This window comes from Nerophis lumbriciformis, linkage group LG13 (genome assembly GCF_033978685.3).
Source record: "Nerophis lumbriciformis linkage group LG13, RoL_Nlum_v2.1, whole genome shotgun sequence".
Taxonomy (NCBI): Eukaryota; Metazoa; Chordata; class Actinopteri; order Syngnathiformes; family Syngnathidae; genus Nerophis; species Nerophis lumbriciformis.
In genome coordinates, this window is record NC_084560.2 from 8627921 (window position 1) to 8651536 (window position 23616).

At 40.5% G+C, this 23616-nt stretch overlaps 1 protein-coding gene across 5 annotated transcripts in view; it reads left to right on the forward strand.

Moving 5' to 3' along the window:
- akap17a (A kinase (PRKA) anchor protein 17A) overlaps positions 1–18881 on the forward strand; it is a 61591-nt gene extending 42710 nt beyond the window's left edge. For all 5 annotated transcript variants that reach the window (XM_061971750.2, XM_061971747.2, XM_061971749.2 and 2 more), the window contains 3 exons: positions 10778–10926; positions 10990–11230; positions 17874–18881. In XM_061971750.2, coding sequence (XP_061827734.1) covers positions 10778–10926; positions 10990–11230; positions 17874–18719 — 1236 coding nt within the window. In that variant the 3' untranslated portion in view covers positions 18720–18881. The remainder of the gene's footprint in view (positions 1–10777; positions 10927–10989; positions 11231–17873) is intronic.
- The last annotated feature ends 4735 nt before the right edge of the window (positions 18882–23616 follow it).

Genomic DNA, 23616 nt, shown 5'->3' on the forward strand with positions numbered 1-23616 from the left:
GACAACACACTTAATAGGAGCCATTTTGGGGTCTTTACATAAACACACAAATGGAAATGAAACGTCACATATCCCAGCATGCACCGCGCGCTTCTTCTTCTTCCGGGGGCGGGTGGTTGCTTACAGTACAAGAAGAAGCGCTTCCTGTTCTATGGGGGCGGGTGCTTACCTTGGCGGTTGCTTGCGTAGAAGAAGAAGAAGCGCTTCCTGCTCTACCGGGAAAAAAGATGGCGGCTGTTTACCGAAGTTGCGAGAACGAAACTTTATGAAAATGAATCTTAATATTTATCCATATATAAAGCGCACCGGGTTAAAAGCCGCACTGTCAGCTTTTGAGTAAATTTGTGGTTTTTAGGTGCGGCTAATGGTGCGGAAAATACGGTATATATATACACACACACACACACACAAACAACATATGAAAAGTCTGCAGGAAAATATAGAAAGTCTGCAAACTCAGAATAACAGCATGAAAAAGACGCCTATGAAACGCGCCAACAAATGAAGACCCTTCAAGAAGACAACAACGTGCTGTGGAATATCATAGATGAAATGGATCAGGATAAACGAATGAATGATATCATCGTGACAGGGCACCGAATTAAACCAAGATCCTATGCGAAAGATGTGAATAATGAAGGTGAACCAGATGAAATGGATATGGTCTCAGCAGAACAGCAAGTAGTCAACTTTCTGCAATCAAAGGAAATTTAAATCGACATTAATACCATCGAAACATGCATCCCACTGAACGGAAGAAACAACAACGCCACTCCAGTCGTCCTCGTGAAACTCGTAAACAGAAAATCTAAAATGGCATTGTTGAGACAGGGAAAGAAGCTGAAGTGAACAAATGTGTACATGAATGAGAATCTCACAAAACGTAATGCTGGAATCGCCAAGAAAGCACGCGACTTGAGAAAGCAAGGAAAAATTCAGGGAACTTGGAGCGCCAATTGTAAAATCTACATCAAGCTGAATGGAGGTCCAGAAGCAAGAGTACTCGTTTGTCCATGACATCAAGGACCTGGACACATTTTAAAGTTTACACAGCTTCCACAACGACGACAATGGAGTCTGACAGAAAACAAACCTAAATTCAACATCAACACTACTATGTTCCAAGGGACGACTAAACAAGAAGACCTAGATTCAGGAGTGCATCCACCTACACTTATAGAGATTATTGAAACAACATCAAAGATTGTTGAACAAGAAAATATGGAACTAAAAAACTTCTGCAACAAAGATCACAAAAACCAGGATTTGGAAAATGATATAGATCCAGATACAATTTTTTTCTCCCACATCAGTAATAATTGTTTTTATTGTACAGATGAACAATATAATAGCAACATTAACTGTGATAACAAATTGTCAATTATTAATTTTAATAGCAGAAGCTTGTATGCAAATTACAACAACATTAAGAACTTTCACAGAAACATGGATTGATGATAAAAAAAAGGAATAGATTTTGATCTGGAAGGATATGAACTAAACTACATCAACAGAACCAACAAAAATGGAGGAGGAGTAGCTGTGTACGTGATGAAGAACCTGAACTACAAAGTGGTAAAAAACATGTCATTTGCTATAGATATCTTAGAACAGAGGTGCTCACACTTTTTCTGCAGGCGAGCTACTTTTCAATTGATCAAGTCGTGGGGATCTACCTCATTCATATATATAATTTATATTTACTTATTTATGAAATATATGTTTTTGTTAACAAGTTAAAGGTGTTTAATGATAATGCAAGCATGTTTAACACATATAGTTAATGTTAAAAAAATTAAAGGTGTTTAATGATAATACAAGTATGTTTAATACATATAGTTAATATTGTTAACAAGTTAAAGGTGTTTAAAGATAATGCAAGCATGTTTAACACATATAGTTAATATTGTTAACAAGTTAAAGGTGTTTAATGATAATACAAGTATGTTTAATACATATAGTTAATATTGTTAACAAGTTAAAGGTGTTTAAAGATAATGCAAGCATGTTTAACACATATAGTTAATATTGTTAACAAGTTAAAGGTGTTTAATGATAATACAAGCATGTTTAACACATAGTTAATATTGTTAAAAAATTAAAAGTGTTTAATGATAATACAAGAATGTTTAATACATATACAGTAGTTAATATTGTTAACAACTTAAAGGTGTTTAAAGATAACACAAGCATGTTTAACACATATAGTTAATATTGTTAACAAGTTAAAGGTGTTTAATGATAATACAAGAATGTTTAATACATATAGTTAATATTGTTAACAACTTAAAGGTGTTTAAAGATAACACAAGTATGTTTAACACATATAGTTAATATTGTTAAAAAATTAAAGGTGTTTAATGATAATACAAGAATGTTTAATACATATAGTTAATATTGTTAACAACTTAAAGGTGTTTAAAGATAACACAAGCATGTTTAACACATATAGTTAATATTGTTAAAAAAATTAAAGGTGTTTAATGATAATACAAGAATGTTTAATACATATAGTTAATATTGTTAACAACTTAAAGGTGTTTAAAGATAACACAAGCATGTTTAACACATATAGTTAATATTGTTAACAACTTAAAGGTGTTTAAAGATAACACAAGCATGTTTAACACATATAGTTAATATTGTTAATAAGTTAAAGGTGTTTAAAGATAATACAAGCATGTTTAACACATATAGATTCCTTTCTTTCATGAAGACAAGAATAAAAGTTGGTGTATTACCTGATTGTGATGACTTGCATTGATTGGAATCAGACAGTGGTGCTGATAATGTCCGCATTTTCGAATGGAGGAGAAAAAAAGTCCTCCTTTCTGTCCAATACCACATGAAAGTGGTTGGTTTTTGGCATCTTATTTGTCCAGCTTCCGTACTCCTTTCTATACACTTTACAAGAAATACATTGTCGGCAAACTCCGTAGCTTGCTAGCTTGTGCACGCCAGCTTTCTGAGACTCTTATTTTGTTAGCGCAACTGTGCAGTCGGTCTTTGGAGTTTTGACGACAGGTACGGCGCCAGAGTCTGTTGAAATAAAGTGTTTCTCGCCTTCCAGTCGGTAATTTTAATGAGCTGGCAGCAGCCAGCGTCATCTCAGAAGACCCTCGGGTGCCGTGAATGTCAATCAAGTGACGAAAGTGACGTCATAGTTAAGATTTATGATCGCTCATTTTTAGGACTATTTTTTTAATGCCTGGCTGGTGATCGACTGACACACCCTCCGAGATCGACCGGTAGATCGCGATCGACGTAATGAGCACCCCTGTCTTAGAATGTATAACCATTGAAATACAGGGTGATATAAAAAAAACGTTTATCAATGAAAATCGAATAACTTCCAAAGTTTTATTTAGATTAACACAGCTACATTAGGTTAAGTCTATGTAGCAGACATCTCTAAAGTTTCAAGTCTGTACCACAAAAACTCTTTGTTTAACAAAAAATGTGCTCTAAATGAGCTCCCCGTTGCTGCAAGCACATTTGGATCCGGCGGGCAAAGTTCTCGATGACCCTACCACATTCTTCCCTTGGGATCGCTCTTATTGCTGCTGTGGTTGCTGCCTTCAGATCAGGGATAGTCTGGGGGTTGTTGCCATACACCCTGTCCTTAAGGTTTCCCCACAGATAAAAATCTGGGGCGTTCAAGTCCGGTGAATGCAGCGACCACTCCGGGTCACACCTGCGGCTGATCAGTCGGTCAGGGAAATGATGCTGTAATCATGCCAATGATTTGTTTGAGGTGTGGGGGGTGGCACCATCCTGCTGGAACCACTGGAGGTCCCTGACGACCCCTCTTCGTCGACCAAGTGCTGTCCAGAATTTGCCAAGTACCTGAACATATCGCTTGGTGTTGATTGTAGGGATGTCCCGATCCAGGTTTTTGCACTTCCGATCCGATACTGATATTGTTTTTGCACTTCCGATCCGATACCGATACTGACCGATACCGATACTGACCGATAATGGCCTATCCGAGCATGTATTAAAGTTTAAAGTTATTTAGCCTACTTAGTTGTCAGAATCATGTTGAATAGGGTTTTAGTACTCTTGATAACAACTAGCCAGCTGAATTAGGTGAGTTTGAATAATACACAATGGTTGGTAACAAGAAACTGACCTGTTTATTCAAGGATAAACACAAAATAGACAAAATTATACATGGCAAACAGAAATGGCATCATTGAACTAGGGCTGGGCGATATGGCCTTTTTTTAATATTGCGATATTTTAAGGCCATATTGCGATACACGATATATATCTCGATATTTTGCCTTAGCCTTGAATGAACACTTGATGCATATAATCACAGCAGTATGATGATTCTATGTGTTTTGATTGATTGATTGAGACTTTTATTAGTAGGTTGCACAGTGAAGTACATATTCCGTACAATTGACCACTAAATGGTAACACCCGAATAAGTTTTTCAACTTGTTTAAGTCGGGGTCCACTTAAAAATTGATTCATGATACAGATATATACTATCAGATATATACTATCATCATAATACAGTCATCACACAAGATAATCACATTGAATTATTTACATGATTTATAATCCAGGGTGTGGAGGGGGGCGCCGGATGTAAGTGTCAAAAAGACAGCCAAAAGACTTTGATATGAGAATACATCTAAAGTTAAAATATAGGGTAGAAATGCATCCATTTGCAGGAAATGTAGTCTTGATTTTCAACATTTTCTTTCAAGGCTTGCATGTCTACATTAAAACATTCTTCATACTGCATTAATATATGCTACTTTTAAACTTTCATGCAGAGAAGGAAATCACAACTAAAAAAATCACTAATTTTTTCATACGGTGTTGATCTGGAAATTTTTGCCTCGGCATTTTGATGGTGTGGACGTGTGGCACCGAATGGAGATAAGCGTCTCGACAGACGTTATAATATTTGAACAACGATGACGAAAACTGTTTTCTCTGTCGTGTCCGTGTGTCGAAAATTGTTATGCGCTTATTTTTTTATTTGATTTTGTGCGTGGCATATAATTGCAGAGGACGTTTAAAGAGTGCGCAATTGCAAAAGCGCGCACCTTAGATGGCTAACGTTAGCCATGCTGCTACCTTTCTGCTCGGGGAGGACGTATACGTATGTGACGTATGACGTGACAGTATGTGACGTGTGTAAGAAGGTGCGCTTGCTGTCTGTGAGAAGCACAGACACAGAAAAGAGTGAGAAGAGCCTGTCGTGTAATGCCAGCAGCTAAAAGCAACTGCGTGAGAATCCACAGACCTGTGGATGTGTTGAAGGTGTGCTGGAAAATGCGGAACGGAAATTAGGGAGCAACAGAAAAGTGGAATGTACTATTTAAATAGGTGCGTTGGAAAACACGGAGCGAAGTTTTTTTTTAACTGGATCTGGATCGGCATTTTCCCATGCCTTGCCGATACGCATTTTTTTGCAAATATCGGCGGCCGATCCGATCCAAATATCGGATCGGGACATCCCTAGTTGATTGTCACAAACCGCTCGTTGTCGTCCTCGAACCAGAATGGTCCAATGATGCCATGTTTGGAGATGGCGACCCATGCAGTGCCCTTGACAGAGTGTAATGGCCTTTGCAGACAGTACTCAGGGGGTGTGCTACCCCAGAAGATGTTGTTCTTAGAGTTCACATGACCTGACAGCAGAAAATGTGCCTCATCCGAAAACCAGACATTGTCAAGGAAGTCTGGCGCAGCGTCAATCTTATCGCAAAACCACTAGCACATGATCACTCGTTTCCTCATGTTGGCAGGTGTAAGCTTTTGTTTAATCTGTATCCTGTAAGGATAGAGGTTGAGATCTGCGATCAAAATCCTCCGCCGAGACTACCGGTTCATTCCAAGCTCCTGACTTCGTCGACGCACAGACTTGCGTGGGCTGCGAACAACAGAGTCTCTGACTGTATCAACGTTCTGTGGTGTCCTTGATAATTTTGGTCGTCCAGAGTGTGATTGTCTGTTAGTATCTTTACGATTGAGGTTATTAAAGGGGAACATTATCACAATTTCAGAAGGGTTAAAACCATTAAAAATCAGTTCCCAGTGGCTTATTTTATTGTTTCGAAGTTTTTTTTCAAAATTTTACCCATCACGCAATATCCCTAAAAAAAAGCGTCAAAGTGCCTGATTTTAACCATCGTTATATACACCCGTCCATTTTCCTGTGACGTCACACAGTGATGCCAATACAAACAAACATGGCGCATAGAACAGCAAGGTATAGCGACATTAGCTCGGATTCAGACTCGGATTTCAGCGGCTTAAGCGATTCAACAGATTACGCATGTATTGAAACGGATGGTTGTAGTGTGGAGGCAGGTAGCAAAAATGAAATTGAAGAAGAAACTGAAGCTATTGAGCCATATCGGTTTGAACCTTATGCAAGCGAAAACGACAAACGACACGACAGCCAGCGACACGGGAGAAAGCGAGGACGAATTCGGCGATCGCCTTCTAACCAACGATTGGTATGTGTTTGTTTGGCATTAAAGGAAACTAACAACTATGAACTAGGTCAGGGGTCGGCAACCTTTACCAGTCAAAGAGCCATTTTGACCAGTTTCACAAATTATAGAAAATAATGGGAGCCGCAAAATTCTTTTGAAATTTTAAATGAAATAACACTGCATACAAAGTTTTTTTTTTGCATTGTGCACCAGGGGTCTCAGACATGCTGCCCACACCTTTATATGGAATTTGAAAGCTGGGGCAGCACGCGGGTTTTAAAAAATTGGCGCTTGTCAGCGCCATGCGTGCCGTGATGGTACAGTATTTAGCACCCATTACAACCAGCGTGCCTGATCAGCCACACATGGTATGGGGCTACCGTTTGCTCACGTAAATGACAGCAAGGCATACTTGTTCAACAACCACGCAGGTTACACTGACGGCGGCGGTATAAAAAAAAAACTTTAACACTCTTACTAATAATGCGCCACACTGTGAACCCACACCAAACAAGAATGACAAACACATTTTGGGAGAACATCTGCACCGTAACACAACATAAACACAACAGGACAAATACCCAGAATCCCATGCAGCCCTAACTTTTCCGGGATACATTATGCACCCCCGCTACCAAACCCCGCCCACCTCAACCGACGCACAGAGGGGGGGTTGATGTGTGAGGGAGCAGGGTTGGGGTGGGGGCGGGGTTTTGTGGTAGCAGGGGTGTATAATGTAGCCCGGAAGAGTCAAGGCTGCATGGGATTCTGGGTGTTTGTCCTGTTGTGTTTATGTTGTGTAAAGGTGCAGATGTTCTCCCGAAATGTGTTTGTCATTCTTGTTTGGTTTTGGTTCAAAGTGTGGCGCATTATTAGTAAGAGTGTTAAAGTTGTTTTATATGGTCACCGTCAGTGTAACCTGTGTGGCTGTTGACCAAGTATGCCTTGCTGTCATGCAGAAGATTTATATTGTATAACAAGTGTTGGGCTGGCACGCTGTTGATACAGATTGTAGAGGGAGTCAAATGTTGTACAATCATGGCACGCCCTTACTGTAGCTGTAAGGGTGAAAATCGGTGAATATTAATCCCGGGAGTTTTCTGCGAGAGGCATTGAAATCCGGAAGTCTCACGGGAAAATTGGGGGGTTCAGCAAGTTAGCTGCTGAGCCGCAACAGAGTGATCAAAGAGCCGCATGCGGCTCCGGAGCCGCGGGTTGCCGACCCCTGAACTAGGTTTACAGCATATGAAATACATTTGGCAACAACATGCACTTTGAGAGTGCAGACAGCCCAGTTTTCATCAATTAATATATTCTGTAGACATACCCTCATCCGCTCGCAGATTTCTTTGACTTTATCGTTGGAAATGCATCTGCTTTGAGTGTCGCAGGATATCCACACATTCTTGCCATGTCTGTCGTAGCATAGCTTTCGTCGGTAAAGTGTGCGGAACAAACGTCCAATTTCTTGCCACTTTCGCATCTTTGGGCCACTGGTGCAACTTGAATCCGTCCCTGTTCGTGTTGTTACACCCTCCGACAACACACCGACGAGGCATGATGTCTCCAAAGTACGGAAAACAGTCGAAAAAACGGAAAATAACAGCTGATTTGACTCGGTGTTTGAGAAAATGGCGGATTGCTTCCCGATGTGACATCACAACCGAGAGCGAATATTAGAAAGGCGTTTAATTCGCCAAAATTCACCCATTTAGAGTTCGGAAATCGGTTAAAAAAAAAAGGTCTTTTTTCTGCAACATCAAGGTATATATTGACGCTTACATAGGTCTGGTGATAATGTTCCCCTTTAACAGTCGCATGGGTTCGTAACTTGTTGACCCATCTGTAGATCATTGTGTTGGCAGGAAATTCACAACATCCAAACCGTTCTTTGAATTGCAATTGAGCCGCGTGAATAGAATTCAGCCGAAAATAGGCCTCAATTATAAATGTTTTTTGTTCAGTAGTCGATGGCATCTCGAAGTTGAAATTTTCTAAACTTTTAGAACATTAATTCTGAAAAATAAAAATAATTGATTCATTATTTCAAAAGTTATTCAAGTTTAGGTGATGAACGCTTTTTTTGTGTCACCCTGTATGTCAGGAAAAAAGCAAAAACATATTCATCAGTTGTATATATAGATCACCTAAGTCAAGTATAGAAACATTTGAAGAATGGATTAAGGCAAATTACATGGACAATGGTGAAAAAACAATTTTCTTATGTGGTGACTTTAATATTAATTTATTGACTCTAACAAGCAAAAGTCTATTGATGACTTTGTCGATACAATGTACAGCATCAGTTTATATCCTAAAATCACAAAGCCAAGCAGAATCACAGGACACTGTGCCACGCTTATTGATAATATTTTTTACCAAGGATTTTGATAAGTGGTCTACTTATAACCGACGTTAGTGATCATCTGCCAGTTTTCACAATATATGATGGAAACTACAAGAAGAACATGGAAGACAAAATGACATTTCGAAGACTTTGCACGGAGGAGAGGATGATTGCTTTGAAAATCGAGCTAGAAAAACAAAATTGGGACAGTGTGTACAATGAAAAAGAGGTTGATGAAGCATATTAACATTTCTTTAAACAAGTTCATAATACTTTATGACAAACATTATGGAAACAACTCAGTAGAAAGCAGAGAAAGAATAATCAACCATGGATGACTAAAGGATAAAAAAATGCTTGTATTACATACTTGCCAACCTTGAGACCTCCGATTTCGGGGGGTGGGGGGTGGGGGGCGTGGTCGGGGTCGGGGTGGGGCATGGTTGGGGGCATGGCTAAGAGGGGAGGAGTATATTTACAGCTAGAATTCACCAAGTCAAGTATTTCATATATATATATATATATATATATATATGTATATATATATATATATATATATATATATATATATATATATATATATATATATAAAAGAAATACTTGACTTTCAGTGAATTCTAGCTATATATATAATTATTTTATTATACACATATATACATATATATATATATATATATATATATATATATATATATATATATATATATATATATATATATATATAAATAAAAGAAATACTTGAATTTCAGTGTTCATTTATTTACACATATACACACACATAACACTCATCTACTCATTGTTGAGTTAAGGGTTGAATTGTCCATCCTTGTTCTATTCTTTGTCACTTTTTTTCTAACCATGCTGAACACCCTTTCGCAGGTACCCAGAAAGGTTTCGAGTACCACCAAAAAAACTGAATCTCTGAAGACCGTATAAAAATCTGTGTTAAAGGTGTACAAATACTGTTTGTATAATAAGCATGTTATTGTTTACAAATGAGGGTTAAGAGTTCAGTACTAAAAAAAAAAAAAAAAAAGAATGTGGCTTAAGTGCAGTTTTTTAATTGAGCTGCTGCATTTTTTGTTTGGGTTGTTTATTTATTTTGAGGAACTTTTCCATTTCTAAAAGGGGAGGAATGTAATAGAGTGATCTATGTTTGTCTGTTGCCATCTCCTGGTGAATGTTGGCTATAGCGTACTGGGGTTACTTTTTGGTTGGGCAACGATTTACGTGGTGTTGCGCACCTGACGTCAAGTGTGTGAGTCTGTTCTGAAGTCTACAGTAAAGAGACGTACTTCATCACCTCGCCTGGTTATTGCCTCCAACTCAATTTATTACAACAACATTGCTGTTTACGGCAGACGAACTGCTTTACGGTAGAATGAAACATGACTGCTGTTGTTGTGTGTTGTTACCGTGCTGGGAGGACGTTAATGAAACTGCCTAACAATAAACCCACATAAGAAACCAAGAACTCGCCCTCGATCATTCTACAGTTATAACGTGTGTTGTGGGAAAGCGGACGTGAATACAGGCTATTGACACGTCACTCAGGTCCGCATGGAGCTGGAGGGGGCGTGGCTTCCAGCTCCGCCTGAATTTCGGGAGAAAATTTGTAAAATACTGGCATCATATGTGAATATATTGGTGCTTCTGTTGTCGTTGTAATACCAAAAAATGCTGATACGATATACGTAAAAATGCCAAATATTGGCAGCAATAAACGGTCGCGCTGTAGTTCCATCCATCCATCCATTTTCTACCGCTTGTCCCGTTTAGGGTCGAGGGGGTACTGGAGCTAGTTAACCTTGTAAAATATGAAAGACTAACAACATGATTGTCAACTTTAGCTCTGATGGCAGGTGACAGACATGGTGAGGTCTTCAGCCCTCTCATCTGAATTGGGTTAGGGACATCTGCGTCAACACAATGCTTTATTGACGTTTGATGTCCGTGTTCTGTCCAGGTGACCTTCGACACCACCAAGCATCTCAGCGACTTGGCCATAAAGAAGCGAAACCTGGAGAGGCTCAAGCTGCAGGAGTTAGAAAAACAGAGAGAGGAGCAGAAGCGACGCAAGAGGGAAGAGGAGGAGCGACGTAAAGAGCAGGAGCGGTACGTCCAAACGTTTCAAACCGATAAATACTCACATAACTGACACATCCGGGTGTTCCGCAGGAAACAGAAAGAGCAGGAAGAAGAGGAGAGGGAGCGCAAGAAGGAGGAGAAGCAGCGGAAACGGGATCAGAAGCTGCAGGAGAGAGAGGACAGGAGGAACCTCAAGAGAGTGAGGAAGCAGCAGGAGGAGGAGCAGAAGAAGCTTCAAATGAAGATCGCCATGGAGGAGAGGAGGCTTCTTCTCATCCAGCGGAACCTGGAGTCCATCCGGATCATCGCTGAGCTTTTGGCCAGAGCCAAGGTACCAAAAGATAAACGCCGATGGTACTCGAAATCAGAGTACCATAGTTCTTGTTCAGTAAATTACCTGGTTTTATTATTTGCCATCAATTCGTATAATCTCTTGTTTCTTATAATTTATGGATTTATTAAAAACTGATCTGCACATTTTGGGGTGTATTTTGCCCAGCATTCACAATCTTTATGTGAGACAGGAATAGGGATGTCCCGATCCGATATTTGGATCGGATCGGCTGCCGATATTTGCCAAAAATTGCGTATCGGCAAGGCATGGGAAAATGCCGATCCAGATCCAGTTTAAAAAAAAACTCCGGTCCGTGTTTTCCAACGCACCGTTTTAAATAATACATTCCACTTTTCTGCTGCTCCGTAATTTCCGTTCCGCATTTTCCAGCACACCTTCAACACATCCACACGTCTGTGAATTCTCACGCAGTTGCTTTTAGCTGCTGGCATTACACGACAGGCTCTTCTCACTCTTTCCTGTGTCTCCCTCTTACAGACAGACAAGCGCACCTTCTTACACACGTCACATACTGTGACGTCATACGTCACATACTGTCACGTCATACGTCACATACGTATACGTCCTCTCCCAGCATGGCTAACGTTAGCTGTGATGCTAGCGCAGCCGTGCGAGCAACGCTCCCTCTAAGGTGCTCGCATATCAAACTCTTTTGGCTGTCTTTTTGACACTTACATCCGGCGCCCCCCTCCACACCCTGGATTATAAATAATGTAAATAATTCAATGTGATTATCTTGTGTGATGACTGTATTATGATGATAGTATATATCTGATAGTACCGGTATATATCTGTATCATGAATCAATTTAAGTGGACCCCGACTTAAACAAGTGTAAAAACTTATTGGGGTGTTACCATTTAGTGGTCAATTGTACGGAATATGTACTTCACTGTGCAACCTACTAATAAAAGTCTCAATCAATCAATCAAAACACACAGAATCATCATACTGCTGTGATTATATGCATCAAGTGTTCATTCAAGGCTAAGGCAAAATATCGAGATATATATCGTGTATCGCAATATGGCCTTAAAATATCGCAATATTAAAAAAAGGCCATATCGCCCAGCCCTAGTTCAATGATGCCATTTCTGTTTGTCATGTATAATTGTGTCTATTTTGTGTTTATCCTTGAATAAACAGGTCAGTTTCTTGTTACCAACCATTGTGTATTATTCAAACTCCCCTAATTCAGCTGGCTAGTTGTTATCAAGAGTACTAAAACCCTTTTCAACATGATTCTGACAACTAAGTAGGCTAAATAACTTTAAACTTTAATACATGCTCGGATAGGCCAGTATCGGTCAGTATCGGTATCGGATCGGAAATGCAAAAACAATATCGGTATCGGATCGGAAGTGCAAAAACCTGGATCGGGACATCCCTAGACAGGAAACAACGTCTTGCTCTTTTTTGTGCCGTCCAAGTCGTAAAAAACAAATAGTAAGAGACGGTTAACAATTAAACCAATGGGTTTCATCTATAAAGCTCCCCCCAAAAAAGCGCCAACAATACTCCATTTACATATCAACCAAGCTAGAACGCTGTTGTTGCAAGAACTAAAGCCAAAGAACTGGGGCGAGGCGATAGGACAAAAAAAATTATCATGATTAATTTCTTCATATCATCCAATCACGTTTAATATCACAGTTTATTTTTTCAATAAAGGCGGATTGTCCCGTGCAGTATTATACCCAATCATGGCACCCACCTGTTCCCAATTAGCCTGCACACCTGTGGGATGTTCCAAATAAGTGTTTGATGAGCATTCCTCAACTTTATCAGTATTTATTGCCACCTTTCCCAACTTCTTTGTCACGTGTTGCTGGCATCAAATTCTAAAGTTAATGATTATTTGCAAAAAAAAAAAATGTTTATCAGTTTGAACATCAAATATGTTGTCTTTGTAGCATATTCAACTGAATATGGGTTGAAAAGGATGTGAAAATCATTGTATTCCGTTTATATTTACATCTAACACAATTTCCCAACTCATATGGAAACGGGGTTTGTACTTTATGATGCAATTAGTGTTATTTAATGAAGATATTTGATTTGTGTACACCTTGATTTATAAGGATGGTCCTGGTTCTTACAAAGGCCAGGCTTCTCTTTATGATGGCGAGCTAAGGACAAAAAGCATCTAGTCCAAGCCCAAGTTCTTGGGAGATTCCAGCCAGGAACCCCACCACCTGTTCTGTCTGGGCTGGTAGGAGGCTCTTGAGCCAACCCTCTACACATTTTCACCCTTAACCGCAGCACATGGACTGTACTGCTTTACTCTCCAAAACCTTTCTCCAAGAACTCTATTATCTGAGCTGAGATTTAAACAAGATCCAGAGACACTAAATAATTGAATTGGAACACACACAGAGCTATTTCTATTTTTGGGCAGAATTATTTTAGTGTTCCCAACGTTAACAGGATAAAGCCATTGTTTACAAATTTGGTAAATAAATAACCAAAAAATTTATATTTTGTTGTTTTCTTACTGTACCGAAAATGAACCGAACCGTGACCTCTAAACCGAGGTACGTACCGAACCGAGATTTTTGTGTACCGTTACACCCTTAATATTTTACGGTAATGTGTTAATAATTTCACGCATAAGTCGCTCCAGAGTAGGGATGTCCCGATCCAGGTTTTTGCACTTCCGATCCGATCCGATATTGTTTTTGCACTTCCGATCCGATACCGATACTGACCGATACTGGCCTATCCGAGCATGTATTAAAGTTTAAAGTTATTTAGCCTACTTAGTTGTCAGAATCATGTTGAAAAGGGTTTTAGTACTCTTGATAACAACTAGCCAGCTGAATTAGGGGAGTTTGAATAATACACAATGATTGGTAACAAGAAACTGACCTGTTTATTCAAGGATAAACACAAAATAGACAAAATTATACATGACAAACAGAAATGGCATCATTGAACTAGGGCTGGGCGATATGGCCTTTTTTTAATATTGCGATATTTTAAGGCCATATTGCGATACACGATATATATCTCGATATTTTGCCTTAGCCTTGAATGAACACTTGATGCATATAATCACAGCAGTATGATGATTCTATGTGTCTACATTAAAACATTCTTCTTCATACTGCATTAATATATGCTACTTTTAAACTTTCATGCAGAGAGGGAAATCACAACTAAAAAAAAAAACACTATTTTCTTCATACGGTGTTGATGTGGAAATGTTTGCCTCGGCATTTTGATGGTGTGGGCGTGTGGCACCGAATGGAGATAAGCGTCTCGACAGACGTTACAATATTTGAACAATGATGACGAAAACTGTTTTCTCTGTCGTGTCCGTGTGTCGAAAATTGTTATGCGCTTATTTTTTTATTTGATCTTCTGCGTGGCATAGATTTGCCGTGCGCAGAGGACGCTTGAGCAGGCGCGCACCTTAGCGGCTGCGCTAGCATCACAGCTAACGTTAGCCATGCTGCTACCTCGCTCTCTGCTGGGAGAGGGCGTATACGTATGTGACGTATGACGTGACAGTATGTGACGTGTGTAAGAAGGTGCGCTTGCTGTCTGTGAGAAGCACAGACACAGAAAAGAGTGAGAAGAGCCTGTCGTGTAATGCCAGCAGCTAAAAGCAACTGCGTAATAATCCACAGACTTGTGGATGTGTTGGCGGTGTGCTGGAAAATGCGGAACGGAAAGTAGGGAGCAGCAGAAAAGTGGAATGTACTATTTAAATAGGTGCGTTGGAAAACACGGAGCAGAGTTTTTTTTAACTGGATCTGGATCAGCATTTTCCCATGCCTTGCCGATACGCATTTTTTTGCAAATATCGGCGGCCGATCCGATCCAAATATCGGATCGGGACATCCCTACCAGAGACACTAAATAATTGAATTGGAACACACACAGAGCTATTTCTATTTTGGGGCAGACTTATTATAGTGTTCCAACCTTAAAAGGAGAAAGCCATTGTTTACAAATTTGGTAAATAAATAACCAAACATTTTTGTTGTTTTCTTACTGTACCGAAAATGAACCGAACCGTGACCTCTAAAACGAGGTACGTACTGAACTGAGATTTTTGTGTACAGTTAGACCCTTAAAGGGGAACATTATCACAATTTCAGAAGGGTTAAAACCATTAAAAATCAGTTCCCAGTGGCTTATTTTATTTTTTGAAGTTTTTTTCAAAATTTTACCCATCACGCAATATCCCTAAAAAAAAGCTTCAAAGTGCCTGATTTTAACCATCGTTATATACACCCGTCCATTTTCCTGTGACGTCACATAGTGAAGCCAACACAAACAAACATGGCGGAAAGAACAGCAAGCTATAGCGACATTAGCTCGGATTCAGACTCGGATTTCAGCGGCTTAAGCGATTCAACAGATTACGCATGTATTGAAACGGATGGTTGTAGTGTGGAGGCAGGTAGCGAAAACGAAATTGAAGAAGAAACTGAAGCTATTGAGCCATATCGGTTTGAACCGTATGCAAGCGAAACCGACGAAAACGACACGACAGCCAGCGACACGGGAGAAAGCCAGGACGAATTCGGCGATCGCCTTCTAACCAACGATTGGTATGTGTTTGTTTGGCATTAAAGGAAACTAACAACTATGAACTAGGTTTACAGCATATGAAATACATTTGGCAACAACATGCACTTTGAGAGTGCAGACAGCCCAATTTTCATCAATTAATATATTCTGTAGACATACCCTCATCCGCTCTCTTTTCCTGCGGGTCTGGCGGCAGATTTGGAAATGCATCTGCTTTGAGTGTCGCAGGATATCCACACATTCTTGACATCTCTGTCGTAGCATAGCTTTCGTCGGTAAAGTGTGCGGAACAAACGTCCAATTTCTTGCCACTTTCGCATCTTTGGGCCACTGGTGCAACTTGAATCCGTCCCTGTTCGTGTTGTTACACCCTCCGACAACACACCGACGAGGCATGATGTCTCCAAGGTACGGAAAACAGTCGAAAAAATGGAAAATATCCGATGTCCGCTAACTTCTTGCAACTCAACGCCAAGAAAACGGAAATGCTGATTATCGGTCCTGCTAAACACCGACATTTATTTAATTATACCACCTTAACATTTGACAACCAAACAATTACACAAGGCGAATCAGTAAAGAATCTTCGACCCAACTCTCTCCTTTGAATCACACATTAAGAGTGTTACTAAAACGGCCTTCTTTCATCTCCGTAATATCGCTAAAATTCGTTCTATTTTATCCACTAGCGACGCTGAGATCATTATTCATGCGTTCGTTACGTCTCGTCTCGACTACTGTAACGTATTATTTTCGGGTCTCCCTATGTCTAGCATTAAAAGATTACAATTGGTACAAAATGCGGCTGCTAGACTTTTGACAAGAACAAGAAAGTTTGATCATATTACGCCTATACTGGCTCACCTGCACTGGCTTCCTGTGCACTTAAGATGTGACTTTAAGGTTTTACTACTTACGTATAAAATACTACATGGTCTAGCTCCGTCCTATCTTGTCGATTGCATTGTACCATATGTCCCGGCAAGAAATCTGCGTTCAAAGAACCCGGAGCCCAAAAAAAGTCTGCGGGCTATAGAGCGTTTTCTATTGGGGCTCCAGTACTATGGAATGCCCTCCCGGTAACAATTAGAGATGCTACCTCAGTAGAAGCATTTAAGTCCCATCTTAAAACTCATTTGTATACTCTAGCCTTTAAATAGCCCCCCTGTTAGACCAGTTGATCTGCCGTTTCTTTTCTTTTCTCCTCTGCTCCCCTTTTCCTTGAGGGGGGGGGGGGGCACAGGTCCGGTGGCCATGGATGAAGTGCTGGCTGTCCAGAGTCGGGACCCGGGGTGGACCGCTCGCCTGTGCATCGGCTGGGAACATCTCTGCGCTGCTGACCCGTCTCCGCTCGGGATGGTGTCCTGCTGGCCCCACTATGGACTGGACTCTTACTATTATGTTGGATCCACTATGGACTGGACTCTCACAATATTATGTCAGACCCACTCGACATCCATTGCTTTCGGTCTCCCCTAGAGGGGGGGGGGTTACCCACATATGCGGTCCTCTCCAAGGTTTCTCATAGTCATTCACATCGACGTCCCACTGGGGTGAGTTTTTCCTTGCCCGTATGTGGGCTTTGTACCGAGGATGTCGTTGTGGCTTGTGCAGCCCTTTGAGACACTTGTGATTTAGGGCTATATAAATAAAGATTGATTGATTGATTGATTGATTGATTGAAAATAACAGAGCTGATTTGACTCGGTGTTTGAGAAAATGGCGGATTGCTTCCCGATGTGATGTCACGTTGAATATTAGAAAGGCGTTTAATTCGCCAAAATTCACCCATTTAGAGTTCGGAAATCGGTTAAAAAAATATATGGTCTTTTTTCTGCAACATCAAGGTATATATTGACGCTTACATAGGTCTGGTGATAATGTTCCCCTTTAATATTTTACGGTAATGTTTTAATTATTTCACACATAAGTCGCTCCAGAGTATAAATCGCACCCCCTGAGATTTATAATCCGAAAAATACGGTAGATGAATTTTGGTGCTCCAAAGCATTCACACAATTATTCATGATCAACTTTATTGTGTCTTGTATTGTAATTTGCATCTTCTCCCTCCAAGGCCGTCAAGCAGCAGCAGCTGGAGAAGGAGCGGGCGGAGCACGAGGCACGGGAAAAGCAGGAGAAGGCCCGACAGGAGGAGGAAGTGGCCCGCCGGCAGCAGCTGGAGGCCTGCCGCCGCAGGCAGCAGGAGGAGCTTCTCAGGGTGGAACTGGAGAAGGAGCGCGCCCTTGACCTCCAGCGGCGGGAAAAGGAGCTGAGAGAGAAATTGCTCTCCAACATGTTGAAGAAAAGCTGCGAGAAACCCACAGGAGATCCTGCATCGCAGGATCAGGCTGGCCCTGCAGGGAGCAAGGAGGCCTCTGATGCGGCGAGGGAGAATGTCACCCTCGTGGTCCTGGGCCAGGTGAACGGCGTGAAGGCGGCGGAGGGCACGTCCAAAACTGCTGCTCCCGCTGAGATTCCCAGGAAAAGTAGAGGAACCAAGGAAAAGAAAGGAAGTGACGACGTCAAGAAGAAACGGGAGGAGAAAAAGAAAGAGAATGTGAGGAGCAGGCTCAGCGAGGAGAACGCGAGACGCCGCGGCGGAGACCGCGGCTCCAGGAGGCGTCACTCCAGCGGCGACAGGAGGAGGAGCACCAGTCGCCACGGGACCTCCAGCCACCGCAGGAGGAGCGACGGGAGGCGGAGCCACAACCACTGCAGCAGGAGCGCCAGCTCCAGCCGGGACAGTAGCCGGAGCAGCGGTGGGAGGAGCTACAGCAGGGGGAGGAGCCGCAGGGACGGCCACCGTAAATACAGCAGAGGGAGCTCCAGGAGCAGCAGCAGGGGCAGAGACCGGAGTCACTACAGTCGTGGATACAGGAGGCACAGCTACAGTAGAGACAGGAGTCACTCCAGAAGATAAAGACTCCAGGTCACGCTACACTTCTGATTAGTTTTCTTCATTGTTCACAATCCTTATGTAAGACAAGAACACTCTTGATTTTCGTCTTTTTGCATTCTAACTCGTAAATAAATGCTAGCAAAAGTCAGCTAATGGAAGTCGCCTATAAAAACACTGTAAAAACCTCCATCATTTTATATACACACTATAAGTATATATGTAATGTAGTCCATCCATCCATCCATTTTCTACCGCTTATTCCCTTCGGGGTCTCAGCTACAATCGGGCGGAAGGCGGGGTACACCCCGGACAAGTCGCCACCTTATCACAGGGCCAACACAGATAGACAGACAACATTCACACTCACATCCACACATTAGGGCCAATTTAGTGTTGCCAATCAACTTATCCCCAGGTGCATGTCTTTGGAGGTGGGATGAAGCCGGAGTACCCGGAGGGAACCCACGCAGTCACGGGGAGAACTCACGACTACTCAGGACCTTCGTATTGTGAGGCAGACGCACTAACCCCTATTCCACCGTGCTGCCATGTACGGTAATGTATAATAGTATATACAGGTAAAAGCCAGTAAATTAGAATATTTTGAAAAACTTGATTTATTTCAGTAATTGCATTCAAAAGGTGTAACTTGTACATTATATTTATTCATTGCACACAGACTGATGCATTCAAATGTTTATTTCATTTAATTTTGATGATTTGAAGTGGCAACAAATGAAAATCCAAAATTCCGTGTGTCACAAAATTAGAATATTACTTAAGGCTAATACAAAAAAGGGATTTTTAGAAATGTTTGCCAACTGAAAAGTATGAAAATGAAAAATATGAGCATGTACAATACTCAATACTTGGTTGGAGCTCCTTTTGCCTCAATTACTGCGTTAATGCGGCGTGGCATGGAGTCGATGAGTTTCTGGCACTGCTCAGGTGTTATGAGAGCCCAGGTTGCTCTGATAGTGGCCTTCAACTCTTCTGCGTTTTTGGGTCTGGCATTCTGCATCTGCCTTTTCACAATACCCCACAGATTTTCTATGGGGCTAAGGTCAGGGGAGTTGGCGGGCCAATTTAGAACAGAAATACCATGGTCCGTAAACCAGGCACGGGTAGATTTTGCGCTGTGTGCAGGCGCCAAGTCCTGTTGGAACTTGAAATCTCCATCTCCATAGAGCAGGTCAGCAGCAGGAAGCATGAAGTGCTCTAAAACTTGCTGGTAGACGGCTGCGTTGACCCTGGATCTCAGGAAACAGAGTGGACCGACACCAGCAGATGACATGGCACCCCAAACCATCACTGATGGTGGAAACTTTACACTAGACTTCAGGCAACGTGGATCCTGTGCCTCTCCTGTCTTCCTCCAGACTCTGGGACCTCGATTTCCAAAGGAAATGCAAAATTTGCATGGTTGAGTGATGGTTTGGGGTGCCATGTCATCTGCTGGTGTATTGTGAAAAGGCAGATGCAGAATGCCAGACCCAAAAACGCAGAAGAGTTGAAGGCCACTATCAGAGCAACCTGGGCTCTCATAACACCTGAGCAGTGCCAGAAACTCATCGACTCCATGCCACGCCGCATTAACGCAGTAATTGAGGCAAAAGGAGCTCCAACCAAGTATTGAGTATTGTACATGCTCATATTTTTCATTTTCATACTTTTCAGTTGGCCAACATTTCTAAAAATCCCTTTTTTGTATTAGCCTTAAGTAATATTCTAATTTTGTGACACACAGAATTTTGGATTTTCATTTGTTGCCACTTCAAATCATCAAAATTTAATGAAATAAACATTTAAATGCATCAGTCTGTGTGCAATGAATAAATATAATGTACAAGTTACACCTTTTGAATGCAATTACTGAAATAAATCAAGTTTTTCAAAATATTCTAATTTACTGGCTTTTACCTGTATAATAATAATATATATATAAGTAATATAATAGTCATAATAATATTTATGTATTTTGCTTATTATAGGCATACGGCGGTGTATTCATAGACGCATCACAACGTTCACTTTTCAAAGACAACAATAAAGACCACTTTGGGACAAATGATGAACCAGAAACTACAAGGATCTGCAAGTTTTAGAAGCTGTGCAGCTTTAGTCAAACACTAAGCATCATGTAGCAGTGTTGCTAAGTGCTAAACAAGATATACAAACATAATACAACAATCACTCACTGGGATAAAGACTGATGGGATGTTTACATCTTCCCCTTATACATAAACAATGCATCATAATCCTCACAAAGGGTTAAAGAAGTGTTTTTTTCCTGTCTTTCTCACCATCTCCGGGTCGAAGTTGGATGTCAAAGTTGACCAACTTGTGGGTTTTTGTCCACAACCTTCCACTATCCAGGTGAGGCATGATTTATAATCTAGATTTAACTTTCACCAACTCCGAGGTGATGCAGCAGCTCAATATAGCAGCATAAGGTAGTCTCTGATCACGGCACCGCTAAAAGTAGTTCCTCTGCGTTAGCACTTTTAATAACAATATCACTCATACCGTAAACTCCAGACAATTTGCTGCTACATTTTTCTCACACTTTGTACCTTGTGGCTTATAAGACGGTGCGGCTAATTTGTGTTTTTTTCTCCGATAACAGCCATTATAAAATAGGGAAAAAACAAATAATAATAATAAATAACAAATAATAATAAATAATAATAATAATAATAATTATTATTATTATTATGATTATTATTAGGGCCCGCATGGCCCATTGTATAAGGACTCCCAAAGGGAGTCCTTATGCAATGGGACATAAGTAGCTATTGAATTTGTAAGGTTTTATTATTCTTTATTATTATTATACCGACCGCCTCTTTGAGCTGTAATTCGACCCACTTAACATGCTTCAAAACTCACCATATTTGACCCACACATCAGGACCTGTGAAAATTGCCTTTTAATCAAAAAACCGAACCCTAAAAATCAAAATTGCGCACTAGCGCCCCCTAGGAAAAAAAAAAAAACTAGACTGCCTGCAACTCCCACTAGGAAGGTCGGAGAGACATGAAACAAAAACTTCTATGTAGGTATGACTTAGACCTAGATTTCATAATTGTACATCCTCGGGCAAAAACCAACAGGAAGTTTGCTATTCCCCCTTCAAAACAAAATTTTTGTAAAAACCGGTCACCTCTCTTCAAACATTATCTCCTCTGAGCACGTTTGTTGTTTCGTAGACAACAGTATTAGGACACTTAGGACAACCACTGGAAAAAAGTATTGGGACACCTACACTGGACAAAACTATTGGGACTCTTAGGACTACAACTGGACCAAAGTATTGGGACACTTAGGACTAAAACTGGACAAAAGTTTTAGGACACTTAGGACTAAAACTGGACAAAAGTATTGGGACACTTCACATTAAAACTTGACAAAAGTATTGGGATACTTATGACTAAAACTTGACGTAAGTATTGGGAAACTTCGGACTACCACGGGACAAAAGTATTGGGACACTTAGGACTAAAACTGGACAAAAGTATTGGGACACTTGGGACGTAAATTGGACAAAAGTATTGGGACACTTGGGACTAACACTTGACAAAAGTATTGGGACACTTAGGATGAAAACTGGACAAAAGTATTGGGACACTTAGGACTACCACTGGACAAAAGTATTGGCACACCCACACTGGACAAAAGTATTGGGACACTTGGGACTAACACTTGACAAAAGTATTGGGCCACTTGGGACTAAAATTTGACAAAAGTATTGGGACACTTAGGACTAGCACCTGCCAAATATGCGGGCCCGACCAACGCTGCTTGCAGCTTTAATTATTATTATTATTATAAAATAGTGACAAAACAAATACACTAAAAGTAGTTCCTCCGCGTTAGCCTTTATAATAACACTGGCACTTTTTGGATGTTTATTTAGAGGACTTTATGGTCTCATTAGCTGCAATCTTAGCCACTTTGTACTTGCCATATTTTACGACTTAAAATGCATTTAAAAAAAAAAGAAAATCATATGTGTTCTTGTCTAACATAAGGATTGTTAATGATAGGCAAAATTCCAAGTGCAGTTTCCTTTTCATTTGTGATGGCTTGGGGGGGGGGGAGACATTTAAATTAAAATGGTTAACTTGGAAGTGGATTGAAATACCTTCAAAGAGCATGTGTATTACTTTAGTTCTACATGGCACACTCACTAGTTTATTGGGTACTTGAATACTCATCACAATGCAGCCTTTATATTCACAAAACTTGGAACATCTCTTTTGAAAATAGCCCCCAACAAGCCTCGGGACCACCGCTAACAACTCGAATGCTGCTCTTTTACAAATACGAACTTGGAAGACTTTCCTAAACTGCCTCAAACACTTTGTTTTAATTTTTAATTTTTTTGTCCATCAGCTCTGGCAACTCAGGATTTCGAACCACAGGAGCGAGTTTTTTTTGTGTCTTTATTTCTCCAAAGACTTATATTTTTTTAATGGACTGTTTGCAACGTAACCAAGAGACAAGGTGTGAACACTGAACGACTCCTAGACCCAGATGGGAATGTTAGGATGCTTTACATCGGGTGTCAAACTCAAATACAGAGTGGGCCAAAATGTAAAACTGAACAAAGCCGCGGGCCAAGGTTGAACAAATTAACCTTTGAATAGGGACCCAAACAAGTTTTGCATTGAATATTGAACAAGCAAGGCTTATATAACTTTATAGTGACATGCAAAATTGAGTTTCAAATAATAATAACAATAATTAAAAAATATCAATGTGATATCAAATACAATTTAAATAAAAATTGAATGCCTCTTTTCTATTTGCAGCCTTCTGAGGTAAATATCAACATTAACTTTTTCCACAGGCTAATAAATTAGAAAATAAAATAACAATGAATAAACCAACCATTCAGTACTTTAAACTGCTCAGT